The sequence below is a fragment of the Ammodytes marinus genome (assembly GCF_949987685.1).
Source record: "Ammodytes marinus genome assembly, chromosome: 10".
Lineage (NCBI taxonomy): Eukaryota > Metazoa > Chordata > Actinopteri > Uranoscopiformes > Ammodytidae > Ammodytes > Ammodytes marinus.
Genome location: NC_137214.1, coordinates 31,898,524 through 31,916,023, shown reverse-complemented (window position 1 = coordinate 31,916,023; position 17,500 = coordinate 31,898,524). Strand labels below are relative to the sequence as shown.

At 39.1% G+C, this 17,500-nt stretch overlaps 3 protein-coding genes across 11 annotated transcripts in view; 1 reads left to right on the top strand and 2 right to left on the bottom strand.

Annotated features, from left to right (window-relative positions):
- Positions 1 to 6,213, bottom strand: part of trappc11 (trafficking protein particle complex subunit 11) — a 30,616-nt gene extending 24,403 nt beyond the window's left edge. The window contains 5 exon segments of the mRNA XM_080035534.1: positions 60 to 174; positions 1,327 to 1,397; positions 2,408 to 2,577; positions 4,229 to 4,457; positions 6,066 to 6,213. Coding sequence (XP_079891660.1) covers positions 60 to 174; positions 1,327 to 1,397; positions 2,408 to 2,577; positions 4,229 to 4,432 — 560 coding nt within the window. The 5' untranslated portion in view covers positions 4,433 to 4,457; positions 6,066 to 6,213.
- Positions 1 to 17,500, top strand: part of LOC307256516 (scavenger receptor cysteine-rich domain-containing protein DMBT1-like) — a 394,296-nt gene that overhangs the window by 279,961 nt on the left and 96,835 nt on the right. The window lies entirely within an intron of this gene.
- Positions 15,341 to 17,500, bottom strand: part of LOC307256523 (tripartite motif-containing protein 16-like) — a 2,751-nt gene continuing 591 nt past the window's right edge. Inside the window, exon 2 of the mRNA XM_080035528.1 lies at positions 15,341 to 17,500. This exon is cut by the window's right edge and continues 303 nt beyond it. Within this exon, the coding sequence (XP_079891654.1) occupies positions 15,933 to 17,500 (1,568 nt within the window). The 3' untranslated portion in view covers positions 15,341 to 15,932.

Here is a 17,500-nt window from a genome sequence, read left to right as displayed (position 1 = left end):
TTGCCATATATCAATGTTAACATATGTATCTCTATGTGTATTAGTGAAGTGTTTTGTACCGTATGATGTATCCCACCAGATGGTCTGTGTGAGGCAGGACAAAGAGACTCTTTCCAGAAAGATCACAGGAGTTACACAGAGCAGCCGCTCTCTCTGAGGCTACCAGGTCTTCTCCTGGGAAAACATGAAATAAATATAAGATGTGTTAGCAGGTAAACAGAAAGTCAATCTGGCTTTAGGGGACTCAATTCACAATAAGTTTTATAGAATAAGAGAAACTGGTCAGAATTTGACATAAATAACTAAACAGATTATCGTTGTTCTGTAACATGTACAAAATAAAGCTGAATCTTTTTTTCTTTAACCTTTATTTATACAGGTATATCCCATTGAGACCGGAGACTCTTTTACAAGGGAGACCTGTTCCCATTTACACGTTACCATTCACACACACATTCATACACCGATAGCAGGCTAACTATCGACATTCACACGAGGCAAGGTGGGTGAAGTGTCTTGCTCAAGGACACAACAACCGTGACACAGGTGGCAGGGCGGGAATCGAACCTCCAACCCTTTGATCATCGGCCGACCCGCTCTACCAACTGAGCCACAGTCAACTGAGCCACAATCGCCCCTGTTTAGTTATTGAATCTTGAATAACTAAAGCAATAGCTCACGACAGGCTGTGGAATGTGCTCACTATACCACAGTTAAGGGGCGTTGTTCGGCCCGACGCAAAGCAGAAATAAAACAGATTTCATAGGACCCTAGATAGAGCATATTCATAACTAATTTATGACAGAATATATAATATGTTTGAGTGGAGATGTTTAGGGCTGGCCCGAATGCCATTTTTCAGGCTTCGAATATTCGTTGTTTTTTCCGAGCGAATATTCGAATATTCGTTCCAGAAAAACACACCATCAAAGACAACATAAAATAAAAATAAAAAATAAAAATAAAACAAAAACGTTAATAATCCCTATATACTCCCTGGAACCGATTTTGACAGTATCTGCATATTTTGTTGAAGATTTACGCGCTCGGAGGTGAAGTAATGGATGCGCTATGACACTTAGTGATGTAATATCCTCCTAAATGAGCAATACTACTACTACTACTACTACAATATTACTAACTTTTATATCCAAATATAAAATTATTTGATGACATAATATTGCAGTACTAGCTTCTTGAAAAAAATGTTGAAAAAAAAAAAAAAAAAAAAAAAAAAAACGAAGCTCCGAATACTAATTTAAGCTCCGAATACTAATTTTCCGAACGAGTATTTGAATAATTCGGGCCAGCCCTAGAGATGTGTACCTGGAGGTAGAGGCGTCTTCTTCTGGACGAGGACCACAGCCACCTTGGTGTTCCTGCCCTGCAGACTGGTTCTAACACACACAGGATAAACACACACACACAGCAGACGGCAACATGAATAAGCCTGTTCTCTCATGAGCCCCCTTTCACACAGAGACATGGCAACATGAATATACATATTAACACTGTAGGATTGTGTCAGCTGTTCAAAGACCATTAGTTTCCAATAGTTTTCTATATTCCAGGGAACATGGTCTCTCGTTCATCATAATCATCAGAGAAAGTGCGTCAAGAAGTGAATCAGTAGTAGAGCATCTAGGGGCTTAAAGCTTAGGTGGGCTCCAATCCTCATTAATCATCAGAAAAAGTAAAAAAATAAATAAAAAAAAAACGACAATAAAAAAAGAGCATCAAGAAGTGAATAAGTAGCACATCATTTTAGGGCTTAAAGCTTGGGCCTGGCCTCTATTAAAAGTCCTTTTCTCAGAGTGTGTTCCCACCGTACTATCTCCACTTTAGTATGTATTTATATCCAATGTTAATACACAGGCTAGACTCTGTAAACGGGCATGATGCTAGGCAGAATTGCTGACCCCACTTTATTTATTTTTTTAAGAGTATTTTTTGGGGCATTTTCAAGCTTTATTAGACAGTACAGAGTTGAAATGGGGAGACAGAGAGAGAGAGAGAGAGAGAGAGAGAGAGAGAGAGAGAGAGAGAGAGAGAGAGAGAGAGAGAGAGGGGATGACCTGCAGTAAAGGTCCACGGGTCAGATTTGAACCCGCAACCACTGCAACAAAGGCCGGAGCCAATATGGTACGTGCTCTATCCACTACGCCACCGGAGCGCCCCGCTGACCCCACTTTTAGTGACCATTAATTTCTTTATTAAAAAAGGAACTTGGCCCTACATTTATTTCCACAGCAATTTTTTTATTGTATGTTTCCTCTGTGTAAAAAAGACCCTGATGTATTCAAAATAAATTTACTTGAGTAAAATGGACAAATCAAGCATAATAACCCTGTTCTCTCATTGTAAGCCACCACCAATAAAAAGTACTTTTCTCAGAGTGTGTCCCCACCGTACTATCTCGACCTTAGTAGCACACTCAGACTGCTTCTCCTTCCACTGCGGGTCATCCCAGTCCAGCTCGTAGAACAGGACCACCAGAGCAGGGACCAGGTTCAGGTGCTTGTTCATCCAGCCCGTCTTCAGGATGCCTTTGGGGATGTACCACTCGTAGGACGTCCGCTATAAGGAGGGGGGACAGAGAGGGAAAGATAAGGGCTGTGTTCCAATCCCCATACTATCTACTATTTAGTATGGTAGAAAAAAGATTCAGGATGTCTCGATTCTTGTGTTCAGCCTCCGTATGAAAACAACCAGCGATGAGACGGATATAAAAGCAAGAGGCAAGATCAAGGTTAGGATGAAATAAATAAGGAAAAGTATCACCCAAGTGTAGCATACTGCATCCTAACTAGATTATTTAGCTTTAGTGCGACACTTGGGATACTTGTGGTCTCCCGGTAACACTTTCTTTAGCTGAAAAATAACCTCTTTCTCTCTTGATATCTCTTATCTATTTATTTATATTATTGATAATCAGTAAGTATTTATGAGATGTTGAATGTCTCCCCATTTCAACTCTGTACTGTCTAATAATGCTTGAAAATGCCAAAAAAAATAAAAAATAAGAATAGGATAATAATGAACTTCTAAGCAACTAAGCTCATCACAAAAACATATATGTGATATGGTTTAAAAGAGTGTGTATTCCCTGCGTACCTTAGTGCGACACTTGGGATACTCGTGATCTCCCGGTAACACCTTGAAGGAGATGGGGACTCTGTCGGCTCGTCGGTTGGCACAGAACGCGTCCCATATCGCCCTGTGCACCGCGTTATACATTTACATCTGCTTATGTTTTAATAATAATGATAATGGATTGGATTTATATAGCGCTTTTCTCACACTCAAAGCTTTTTAGCAGAAAAAATAATCTCTCTCTTACTATATCTTACCTATTTATTTGTATTATTGATAATGTGGAAGTATTTATGAGATGTTGAATGTATTTTGTGTTTTATCTTTTGTGTTGACCCCAAAAAGAATAGTTACACCTCTCTCTCTCTCTCTCTCTCTCTCTCTCTCTCTCTCTCTCTCTCTCTCTCTCTCTCTCTCTCTCTCTCTCTCTCTCTCTCTCTCTCTCTCTCTCTCTCTCTCTCTCTCTCTCTCTCTCTCTCTCTCTCTCTCTCTCTCTCTCTCTCTCTCTCTCTCCTCTCTCTCTCTCCCTCTCTCTCTCTCTCCCTCTCCCTCTCCCTCTCTCTCTCCCTCTCTCTCTCTCCTTCTCTCTCTCAAAATGAAGAGGATGTGTATTCCCTGCGTACCTTAGTGCGACACTTGGGATACTCGTGATCTCCCGGTAACACCTTGAAGGAGATGGGGACTCTGTCGGCTCGTCGGTTGGCACAGAACGCGTCCCATATCGCTCTGTGCACCGCGTTATACATTTACATCTGCTTATTTTTTAATAATAATGATAAAGGATTGGATTTATATAGCGCTTTTGTAGCATTCAAAGCTTTTTAGCAGAAAAAATTATCTCTCTCTTGATATCTCTTACCTATTTATTTGTATTATTGATAATGTGGAAGTATTTATGAGATGTTGAATGTCTTTTATCTTTTGTGTTGACCCCAAAAAGAACAGTTCTCTCTCTCTCTCTCTCTCTCTCTCTCTCTCTCTCTCTCTCTCTCTCTCTCTCTCTCTCTCTCTCTCTCTCTCACTCTCTCTCTCTCTCTCTCTCTCTCTCTCTCTCTCTCTCTCTCTCTCTCTCTCTCTCTCTCTCTCTCTCTCTCTCTCTCTCTCAAAATGAAGAGGATGTGTATTCCCTGCGTACCTTAGTGCGACACTTGGGATACTCGTGATCTCCCGGTAACACCTTGAAGGAGATGGGGACTCTGTCGGCTCGTCGGTTGGCACAGAAGGCGTCCCATATCGCTCTGTGCACCGCGTTATACACCACATCCAGACCAGTCAGCGCCACGAAGGCCATCGGGCGACAGCACAGCTCTGGAGGAAGCTCCCACTGAGAGCCTGCCATGGTTAGGATTTAACAAGGGAGACTCCTAGACAAGACAGAGCAAGAAAAACATGTTTACAGTGGGGAAAATTCGCTTATTTTTTTTCTTTAATACTTTATTTATGTATTTGTTTCCTTTTACATCATAAATATAACAACATAATCACACAACTTGAAAAGCAATGGACATTTTAGTGCTTCAACAAGGGACAAGCCTATAAAAAAAACTGAGCAAAAACAGGGCAACAAAAACAGAGCAAAAAAAAACATATTTAAAGTGGGAAAAATTTGCTTTTTTAGATGTTTTACTATACAAAAATACAACAGGACAGCTAAGATAGATTGTAATGACTATGGTGGAAGCTCCCACTGAGAGCCAGCCATGGTTAGGATTTAACGAAAGACTCACCTAAACAGACAGAGCAAGAAAAACATATTTAAAAAGGGAAAAATGTGCTTTTTTTAGATAATTTTTAATTTTTTCAATACTTTATTTATGGATTTTTTTCCTTTTACAACATAAACATAACAAAATAAACAACCAACATTTTTTTGATTATTTTAACATACAAAAATACTACAGTTCAGCCAGGATTTTTTTAAATGACTATGGTGGAAAGCTCCAACTGAGAGCCTGCCATGGTTATGATTTAACAAGGGAGACTCCTATACCAGACAGAGCAAGAAACACATATTCAAAGTGGGGAAATTGTCTTTTTTAGATTATTTGAACATAGACAAATGCTACAGTACAGCTAGGATAGAGTGTATTTTAAAAGGTGGATTCAGTGATTCTGGAGACTGGCATGTTGCTTACTACAGCTGCCCCCTTTGTTTACATATTCTTTGTTTACATGCCTGTAGAGCCTAGGCAGTTTTTTTTAAGTATGGAAGTGTTCTCCAGAATCGAGGACTCCACTAGGAGCAATAATGCTTTGATAAGTTTTACCAGTGTCTGTTAGTGTTTTTTTTTTTATTATTCAAATGGACTAAAATACACTTTGTGACATAATATTAGAATTGTAGACTATAAATATTGTGTAAATTCCTTCCAACTAATTCCTTCTCGTGAGCAACTTAAACATTTTATAATGTGTAGCGACACAGTAATAAATCCAAGATATCACATATAACATAACTTTTTAATTATTTTCAAGTCTGGAAAAGCATAATTCTTTAGGGTTTTATGGCCATTTAAAAAAAAATTGGATGTCGGCCTCTATTATGTGGTCGCTCCTATAGCATAGTTCGTCGCTTTAAACTTATACAGTAATGTTATCAGGCTGAATTTGACAGACACGGTATATGTGGAAAACAACCTTCAGATCACAAGACTTGGGTGTTAGTAGTAATAGCGCTTAGCATAGTGAAGCTAAGTAGCAGCTAGCAGTGACAGATCAGCTGTTGACATCCTATTGACTACACCCGCCCCGTTTACACACATTTCTGGCTTTTAACACGTATCTCAAGCCTATAACAAATCTACTATCTCTACATTCAAATAGCCACTGTCATGTTATATGTATTTGTTTAAGCTAAAGTAAAAGCGTTAATACATAAACCGTTGGGGCGAAATGGGAAGTGAGATAGCTAGCTCCAGTTAGCACATTCTTAACATTGAGAAATCGTGGATTTATTCAATAAAACAACTTACTTTAGTTGTATCCCTTCATTTAAGAATGTGAAATGTGGAGTTAGTTAGACATTCAGCTGCTTAACGAAGTGTCAACGTCGACACAAGCAGAGAATATAAGCTAATTTAGCTAGAAAACTAGGTGGTTTAGTTTAGCCGTTAGCATTCACCAACGGGAAATACTGGAATTAGACTTCTGGGGTGAACGATCTTTCAAAATAAAAGGTTGAAAGAGTCGTCTTCAAAAACTATTCCTGAATTCCAAATCACATATTCTTTCTTTTTACTACACTACATACTAAAATACTGAAGAGTTTTAGTCTTTTTACTACACTACATACTAAAGTACAGAAGAGTTTTAGTCTTTCTTCTACACTACATACTAAAGTACTGAAGAGTTTTAGTCTTTTTACTACACTACATACTGAAGAGTTTTAGTCTTTTCACTACACTATATACTAAAGTACAGAAGAGTTTTAGGGCCACAGACAGGAGAGACAAAAAATCAGATATGGAAGATTTTTTTTTTCATTATGTTGAGAAATGTCAAGAATAAAGACGAATACTCCAAAATGATATTGGAGTTAGTGGGGCATTTATGTATTTTCAGCATACTACAATTGACTTGCATGTATTGGGACATCCTAAAGCTTTTTTTTTTGGCATACTAAAAAGTATATAGTATGGGGATTGGAACGCAGGGACAGTATTTGGAATGACTTAAAAAACACAAGAAAAATACAAATGATAATAAGAAAAATATGACTTAGTAACCTTAATTATTTTAATTGGCTTTTTATTTTAAATTTACATATTTGTCAAAAAATACATAATTACGACGAATAACTTCATAAAAAATATATACGTTTTTTTCTTTTATTATAAGAAAAACTACTTAATAATCTTAACAATAATGATAATTTTAATGGGAATTTTTTTTATTTTATATGTACATATTAGTGATATCTTGCCTTATAGTTTATATGCCACTACCACTGTTATAGGCTACAGATCTATGGCCACTACACAGTTGATTATAGAAATCAGCCTTTTAACAGGTGGCCAATTACTTAAGGCTAATTTGCGTATCAAATCTGAAGAAGCAATAATATGAAACGAGACATCTTTGATATTTCAGGGGTTCCTGTCAAATCAAATCAGTTTTATTTGTACAGCCCAAAATCACAGATAGACATTTGCCTCAGTGGGCTTTACATTCCATACAGTTTGACACCCTCTGCCCTTATCTATCTATCTATCTATCTATCTATCTATCTATCTATCTATCTATCTATCTATCTATCTATCTATCTATCTATCTATCTATCTATCTATCTATCTATCTATCTATCTATCTATCTATCTATCTATCTATCTATCTATCTATCTATCTATCTATCTATCTATCTATCTATCTATCTATCTATCTATCTATCTATCTATCTGTCTGTCTATCTATCTGCCCTTAGACCCTTAGCTCGGCTGAGAAAAAAGTAAAAAAAACCTTTACCGGGATTAAAAAAAATTAGAACCCTCAGGTTGAGTTGACGGCATAGACATAATACATTTGTATGTCTATGGATGACAGAGTAAGGGATCCCCCTCCCAGGACGGACATGCTGTAGGTGCATTGGAAGAGGGACAATTGAAGGACAAACAAAGACAGTAGAAAGGAAAGTAAACAATGCGCTGGCACGACCACTGAGGAGCGGCGACAGATTCCAGCTGATACGGTGATGGAATCTGACGTGATGATTCGTTCGATCAAACAGCCAAAGAGATCCCACTGTCCTCGGATTACCTTTAGCAGAAAAACGTGTGTAGCCTATCAATCACTGGTGTATTTGATTTGATTTGATTCAATTTATTTCAGACATATCAAACATACAAAACAAAATGAAAAGCATGGAAATACAATAAACAAATTATGTTTTCACAAAAAAAAAAAAAAAAAAAAGAAAACAAATTATCTGTATTGCTGAGATATGCCTGAAAAGGAGCAGGAAGAAGTATACACTTATTTAATCCTACCCCTTTTCCATAGTAAAAAAAATAAAAAATAAAAATATTTATCAAATTAAAAATATTAAAATATTTATTATATTCGCTTCTCTTAATCCATATACTCTCTGTACAATTGGCGATACTATATTATATTTGCCATTTACGAACTATACATACATACATACTACTTAATATACTATGAATTTTTTTTAAATTGAAAATAAACTAAATATAACTGATATCAACATTCAATCACAATTTGTATGTTATTATATATAATTTTTTATACATCTTCTGGTTTTATATTTTTTCTGGAACAATTAGTCAATAATCAATTTAGCTAATTAACAGAAAATGTAACTGTTGATTATTCGAAGGAATTCTAGTGTAATTATTTATTTTAATAATTTGAAATCATAAAATGTATATAAGTCATAAATATAGATATGTAAAAATATAATACAAATAAAAAGTAAAATTAAAAATAAATTAAAAAAGTACTGAAAATAAAATTAAATAAATAAATAAATAATAATAATAATAATAATAATAATAATAATAATAATAATAATAATAATAATAATAATAATAATAATAATAATAATAATAATAATAAAAAAATAAATATATGCAAAAAATATAAACAAACATAAATTATAATTAAAAAATAATTAAAAATAATTTCCCATTAGGGACAATAAAGTCTAAAGTCATTAATAATAATAATAATAATAATAATAATAATAATAATAATAATAATAATAATAATAATAATAATAATAATAATAATAATAATAATAATAATAATAATAATAATAATAATAATAATAATAAAACCATAAAACAGGTTATATTATAAATCAGTACGCCTACATAAATATATATATAATAATCCCGAGGCTATAGCAGTAAAATGAAAAGCATGGATAGGACCTCATAGGCTTATGCATTGTAGAATATTTGTTTATTTATTTATTATTATTCTTTCGGATAATTCCACACAATACACAATTATCTCTTTCAAGGCAAGGCAAGGCAAGGCAAGGCAAGGCAAGGCAAGGCAAGGCAAGGCAAGGCAAGTTTATTTATATAGCACAATTCAGACACAAGGCCACTCAAAGTGCTTTACAGGGGCAAGATTAGAATACATAAAACACATTATAAAACATTTAAAAGCGAATAAAAGAAGCTAATAAAAAAAATTAAAAAAAAAAAAAATTAAAAATTAAAACTCGATTTAAAAACATAATAAAAGAAGTAAATATAATGAAAATTGCAGGTTAAAAAGGAAACAAAAAAGTCTTCAGACTCGATTTAAAAGAGCTGAGAGTTGCAGCAGACCTCAAGTTCTCTGGGAGTTTGTTCCAGATTGTTGGTGCATAAAAACTAAAAGCTGCTTCTCCTCGTCACATCATACATCATACTTTGTGTTGTCCGAAGGGAGACGGAATATAGCCTGTGTGCTGCATGGTGCAAAGTAACATCCCTGTTGTCGCTATAAATAAAACTGCCCGTGTCAGGGGATGACGTCGCGTGCGTCTCAGCTGACTGTCGGATAAACAAAGGTTAAATGTTTAAAATTCAAAATTGCAGCAGCAGCAGTAGATATATAGTGTGTAGAGAGTGCATTAAGTCTATGGCGCGCACACACACACACACACACACACACACACACACGCACACACACACACACACACAGGAACACAATAACACACACACACACACACACACACACACAGGAACACAATAACAGACACACACACACACACACACACACACACACACACACACACACACACACACACACACACACACACACACACACACACACACACAGGAACACAATAACAGACACACACACAGGAACACACACAGGAACACACACACACACACACACACACACACACACACACACACACAGGCCTGCCCACACAAATGGCTGGGCCCCTGAAATTCTCCAGTCAATGGGCCCCCCTTACCCATTGCTCCTATCAACAATGAGTGTGAGTGCGCTCATCCCTCAATAAACACATACATGTAAGTGTAGAGAGAATAACTATCTTATCAACCAGGGATTTGCAGTGACAGTTGGGGGAGCAAGGGCTTATTAGTTTACAATAGTAGCACGTACATTCCTGACTTAGCCCATCATACCAATTTATTTTGATTCCCTTACACTCACACAATTGTTTAACAGATCAGCAGATCTCTACAAAATAATCAGTTCACACAGAGACATTGCTCTTCTTTAGTATCCACTAAAGCAAACTAAAAGTTTTTTCACAATTTGCACGTTTTCTATGCTACTAGTTTATGGTATAAGATACATCTACACTAATTGACTGCACCAAATATTGCACATGACATTAAATCATTTGAAATCTTTTGGTCGTATTGTTGAAATAAATAACGCTTAAAAATCAACATCAACAACAAATTCTTCACACACAAATGAAAAAAGGTGGTTCTCTACATGAATAACCAAACCAACCTACCTTCAAAACTATAAAGTTGGCCTATGTTTGGTTGCAACATTTAGGCTTAGTTAATTCTTCTCTCATCACTGCAAAAGCACTGAAATCATTACAAAAAAGTTCTTAATCTTTGAACTCAAAATCTGTTCCTTCAATTATTTCCAACTTCTTTGTGCCTTGTATCTTTCTTTGCATTAAGAACTTTTTATGTCTATTTTTATTTTTTATTTTTAGAAACAATACAGAAAGCAGGACCTTGGTGGTTACAATGATTAAAACAGGATGATGCTGCTCGTCAGCTTCATTGTGGTATGACCCGGCTGGTTGGTCGATTGGCCAGGTTTCTGAAAAACTGGTCAGACCTGGCTGGCCGTGTCAACCTGAAGACGTATGTCAAAGCCTTTAGAAGTTATAGTCCCCAAAGGGAAATTCTTTTTCACAAAAATGTACTTTATGGGGAGAGATAATTTAAACCTGCTTGTAAACTCAGGACAATGACAGAGTAACTAGCCTGTCCTGTTTATAAGAATGTAGAAGAACTACAAAAGGTACCCAACCTGTTTTTTCATGGGGTCCAAATACTTTTCACAACCACACGCAGACACAAGTAGCAGGTACACAGTAAATTTTGAAGTGTTAAAATAACACTAAAAGAGTTAAATTTAACACCATTTCCGAGTGTATTTGGTCCCACTCAGAATTGGAGTTAAATTAACTCTCTTCAAAGTGTTACAATTTTAGAGTTAAATTAACTCAAAATAGAGTTAAAATACACTGTATAGTGTTATTTAAAGCCTTATAGAGTACTTTCTACACCCCGTCTTTTAACTACCGAAATTGACACCAACACTAGGAGGCATTCTACTCCAGCTGTTGTTATATTAACTCAGATAGAGTTAATGGAGTTTGACACTGCATATTTAACACTGGGGAATTTACTGTGTAGATGTGTTTTCCGTGAGCAGGAACGACTCAGGAAATATAATCCAGACAAAACGGTTTAATATCAAAACCCAATCTCGTCACCATTTGGCACACAAAGGGTTTATAGGATGGATTATGTTTGAAACAGTTACACTCCGCTGTGCTCAATCTGAAACATTTTGAACATTCCTGCTTTTCTACTGCTTTTTAAATGGCCTTAAGTGGAGCCGCGGCTCTGTGTAAACACCCAACTTTGAATAGATATTGACATAAATATCTAAAAATAAAGTTTAGTTTAGTTAGGTTCTTGGCTTCCAAAGACCATGGGCCCCCCAAGGGGCTGGGCCCTAGAAAGCCTTCCCACTTTCTACCCCTTATGGGCGGCCCTGCACACACACACACACACACACACACACGCGCGCGCGCGCGCGCACACACGCTTCCATCCTGCCATCCTGCCTTTCTCAAACGCATATTTACCGCCCGACCATTGCAAACGAAGGAGGCATGCAGTCAGACATGGCAGCGTATTTCACGGATCTAGTAGGCGCAGCAGCATCTGAGGAGAACCGTAGCTTACCGGGGCGTCCTTACATCGCCTGACTGAAGGTGAGTGTCCCAATGTTAAGTTTATGCCGTTATTTTACTTGGTTTACATTTACATATAGCCTACTATAGCCTACATTGCATCAATTTGGCTAACTATTCGGTTATGGTGTGCTTATAAGGATGTAATGGGTCTATGTTGAAATGTATGCCTATGCGTTTAACCATAAGCGTAATATGGCACTGGATGTCTCTGTTTGGTGGCGGTTGTGCCAGTGTTAAGATGACTGATTGGTATTTCTAAAATTAAAAAAATCTAGGACAATTTCAGTTTAGCGGCTATAGCCTAAAATATCCGCTGTTCTTAAACTATTAATGAACAAAAGGGGCGTGGGACTATTCCAGTTTCAGACAGTGAAGTGTTCTGCGTGTGTGTGTGTGTGTGTGTGTGTGTGTGTGTGTGTGTGTGTGTGTGTGTGTGTGTCGCTCAAAAAAAGAGAGCGAGCATCAAAAAAGCCCTAACGTTGCAGTTTTTTTCCTGACATGTAAAATGTTGACATGTGGGCTAAAAACCTTTCCATGTATTTTTAACTCGCATTTTACACACGCGCACTTCTGGGTCACCTTAGCCTGTGTCGCGAGCATCACTAAATTGTTAATTTACTGCCTCTAATAGGCTAGTATTTAACCTTCAGGATGCACAAAGGTCTTGCTGAAGGAGACATTCGTATTTTTTTGCAACCTTGCAATATGCGCACAAAGATGAGCGTGACGGTGTGGTTTAGTGTCATCGCCATATGGGTGTGGAGGATGATGCAGCGAATCAGCGCGTAGGTGATGGTAGGCTGTTTAAAGACTATAGTGTGTGTGTGTGTGTGTGTGTGTGTGTGTGTGTGTGTGTGTCTCTGTACCCCTCTCTCTCTCTCTCTCTCTCTCTCTCTCTCTGTGTGTGTGTGTGTCTCTTTCTCTCTCTCTGTGTGTGTGTGTCGTGTATATGTATGCGTGTGTGTGTGTGTGTGTGTGTGTGTGTGTGTGTGTGGGTCTCTCTCTCTCTCTCTCTCTCTGTATTTGTGTGTGTGTGTGTGTGTGTGTGTGTGTGTGTGTGTCCTGCATGTATAATGGCACGCCAGCCTCCATTGGAAAATTCTCGCATTTGAAAACTTTCTCGTTCCTCTCCTTGTAATCTTACACAATAGAATAAAACTGGTGATATTTTAGGAATGGCTGTAGTGGACTTGTTAATTCGGCTTCATTTGACCCAGGAATACTTACCAATGACAGAGTTTTAAAGGTGCAGTGGTGGCAAACTCTGATGGTGCTCATGTTTGTTAAAAACAAAAACAAACAGCAATTCAAAAGAACAGCGGGGGCACATTAATGATGACCTTTTGGATAAGAATGTGGATAAAAACATGGGGGTCTTCACTGATTAGACCAAATATAGCCCAGAACTCAGATAGTGTACAGGAAATCTGGAAGAGGGAGGACAAGTTTCCAGCCTTCCCACCGAAAGTTATTTTAATATTTATCAGATGGCTCATGTAGTTAATGCATGCAGTAAGATGGAAGTCATGCAAAGACCTGCGTGTGTGTGTGTGTGTGTGTGTGTGTGTGTGTGTGTGTGCGTATGTGTGTGTGTGCGTGCGTGTGTGTGTTTGTGTGTGTGTGTGAGTGTTTGCGTGTGTGTGTGTGTGTGTGTGTGTGTGTGTGTGTGAGTGAGTGTTTGCGTGTGTGTGTGTGTGTGTGTGTATTTCTGTCTCTAGCTGTTTAATTCATGATGGGTTGTTGTAATGTCTATGAGATAAGAGCACAGTTCTGTTCTGCAGCACACACACCAAACCTCCCAGGCAAAAATTAGGTAATCTCAATCAAAACATCTCCATATGTATATAGGGGAGAGTGGGGTGAGATGTGCCACTTTTTACCCAAAGTGACTTTAAAGTAAGGCCTTGACAGTAGTCAAGTCTCCAACTCAAATATGTACATATATTTCAGGGTGTTGTGCATCCCCGGCAACAATAACTTTGGATCTGAAATAAACCGTTTAAGAAATATAGCTTTCGGTGGGGCGCCCTTAGCTCAGTTGGTAGGGAGTCCCCCCCCATGGGCCTCGGCCAGCAGCGGACCCGGGTTCGATTCCAGCCCGAGGTCGTTCTCTGCATGTCACTCCCCTCTCTGCCCCATTTCACCTCTGTCTCTACACTATCAATAAAGCATAAAAAGTTGTCTTGTGGTAATCAGTCTAAACAACCCCATATCCCTAGCGAGGTGTTTCAGGCTTGTCCAGCTGGAAGGAGGAAGACCCAGGACTAGGTGGAGAGATTATATCCACACACTGGCCTGGGAACGCCTCGGGATCCCCCAGTCAGAGCAGGTTAAAGCTGCAGAATTTGGGGAGAAAATGGCAGTTTGGATAGAGATTTGAATTCAAATACCTCACTCAACCGCTCGACTTGTTCTCTTTGGTCCCTCCCCTATGGTCCCTCCCTGACACGCTCTACACCAAAAACATCGTGCCAAAGTGAATGGACAGTCCCAACAGCCAATAAGAACAGAGATTCAGATTTTTTTTTTCTTTTTTTTTTTTAGAATCGGAGCCTCACTCTGATTGGTCAAAGTGTACCGCTCATGTTATTTGACCAATCAGAAATCACATACGCCAGCTTTAATGTGGGGAAGGGAAAGGGAAGTCTGGGGTCCATGATGGATCTGTTGTCCCTGAGACCAAGCCCCAGAAATCAGGATGAATATGAGTGACGAGTGCAGATTTAGCAATATCCAACACATTTTGGGTAAATTTGCTTTTCATTGGAAATCAAAAATCCAGATATTGGATAAAGCCAGAGCGAAAATCTTTATTTGATTTTTTCAACAAACGGTATAAATTCTCACAGAACCGATTTTGAGTACAGCAAAACAAAACTATACTATGTACAGGTCTTTAAATATATTTTCAACAAGTTTTAAGGACAAAATGTCTCATAAATCAGACAATTTACAACATATGAACAAATCCTTCTGTAATAACCTTCAGAATAGTGCTAAGAGTTATTATGGAACGTTTGGCTGACGTAAGTGCTTTAGAAATTGAGATTTTTGGTTCAGATTATTGAGAAAAACTAATGTTGAGATAATGTCCGTTAAAGATGGTTGTATAGGCACATTTATACAGACGCAAACAACCAAGTTTAGTCAAATAAACACCAGAATGCACATTTTGGACCTTTGATTTATCCTGAAAGAAAACATGTTATGGAAGATAAATAGACAAAATGTCTAAATTGTCAAAAACAATGTTTTGATTGCATTGTTTTAAGGCCTAATTCCACCGGCTGCCTGTTCGGTCCTTCTCCGCTCCAGCACGGCAGCGGAGTTGTAATTTTTTACTTTAGTCAGTGGGTGAGTTTCCACCACGTCTGCTGCACCGTCTCTCTGCTCTGCTGCTGCTCCAGCTCTCCGGTGAAATACGCACTGCTTCTATTTCTGCCGGATGCCGGAGCTCACCGCATCAATTTAGCACAGAACACATCGAGATAGACAGGAACACAAGCGCCGACAAAACAATAAAACCTCCGGTTAATTTTCAAAATAAGAAACTGTGAAACGGTGTTCACTGCAGGTGACATTCTCAAAACAGAGACACATACAAGCATGTCCACTGTTCTTTTACTCGTTCGGATGGGAACAATTAACTTCCGTGCGTTAGTTGTTGTGTAAATACCATATAGGAGAATCATATTATCAAGAGCGATCGCCCGTCACTTTTATTACCGCGGGAACTCCTCGTTCTCGCGACTCCAGCTGTTCAGCGGAGCTGGCCGTGCCTGCTTTGAAAACGGAACCGGTGGGTGTTGACGGACGGGGGCGCACGGAGCAAAACCGTTGGACACCGCACGCGCAGCCAGTGGAATTCCGGGATTACACCTTGAGCGTCCTCAGTCTATTTCATTTTACTGAACTCAGCCGTGGATCCATTTAAAAACCCGTAAATACCAACTCCAGCATAGAGCGGCTGAGTGAATGTGGTCTGGACTCTGTGGAGGAGAGTCATGGTTTCAGAGACGCTGTAGAAGGACAGAACACCTGCACTGTGATCCAGGTACACTCCTATTCTGGAGGACAGAGGACCTGAGACGGGAGTACGGACTCTGTTGTACACGAAGGCAGGACGGTTTCTGTCATAATCTAATGCCCAAGATTTGTTATTTTGTCCAAATAAACTTTCCCACCCTGCTCTGCTGATATTCTTGTATGCGACTGCTACACGAACCATTCCGTCCCCACTCCACTCCACCTCCCAGTAACAACATCCAGTCAGACTCTCTGTACTCAGGACCTGAGGACAATGAGTGAATCTGTCTGTGTGACTAGGATAAGACTGTTCTTCCATCAAGAATGTTACCTTCCTGTTCCCCTCAGATAATAACAGATGTGTGTTTGCTGTGTTTGGATCCAGTGTGATTCCACGTGAATATCTTAAGAAGTCAGCTCTGGTCTTGGGCTCTGTTTGAGGCAGTGAAACATCCACATCAGTCTCTGTCAGTGAGATGTTTGTCCATGTCTCTCTCAGGACGTCCTGCAGCTTCTCTCTGGCTTCTGACACAGCCGCTGTCACGTCCTCAAAGTATCTCAGAGGACGGATATTGATGCTGGATGATGAGTGTGTAGATTCACTGAGTGGTGGCAGTGAGGTGTAGTCGTGTAGAAACTGGTTGTGATCCTCTGTGAGTGACAGCGTCTTCAGCTCAGCGTCTCTCCTCTTCAGCTCAGCGATCTCCTGCTCCAGCTTCTCCTGAAGATCTCTGACTCGACTCACTTCAGTGTCCTGCTTTGCTCTGAGCTGCTGCTTCACATCAGAGCCTCTTTTCTGGATGAGACGGATCAGCTCGGCGAAGGTCTTCTCACTGTGCTCCACTGCTTTATCAGCAGAGCCATCGATAGCCTCCACCTCCTGTTGAAGAACCTTCACATCTTTCTCTACGTCTGTGATTCTCTGCTGGATGTTTAGTCGACTCCCCTCCAGCTCTCTCTGCCTCTCAGTGCGTTCTGCTGCAGCTGACACTGTGTCGTGGCCTTTGTGTTCGTCCATTGAACACAGATAACAGATAGACTGCTGATCAGTACGGCAGAAAATCTTCATCACCTCGTCATGACGAGAGCAGAGGTTCTCCTGGAGCTTCTCGGAGGGCTCCACCAGCTTGTGTTTCTTGAATGTAGGTGATTCATAATGTGGCTGGAGGTGTTTCTCACAGTAAGAGGCCACACACACCAGACAGGACTTGAGGGCTTTCAGTTTTCTCCCAGTGCAGACGTCACAGGCCACATCTTCAGGTCCGGCATAGCAGTGATCAGCAGGAGCAGCTTGGAGTCCAGTCTTCTTCAGTTGCTCCACTAACTCTGATAACATGGTGTTTATCACCAACTCAGGCCTCTGGACAAAGACCTTCCTACACTGAGGGCAGCTGTAGATGTGTCTCTCTCTCTGTGTGTCCCAGTGGGTTCTAATAC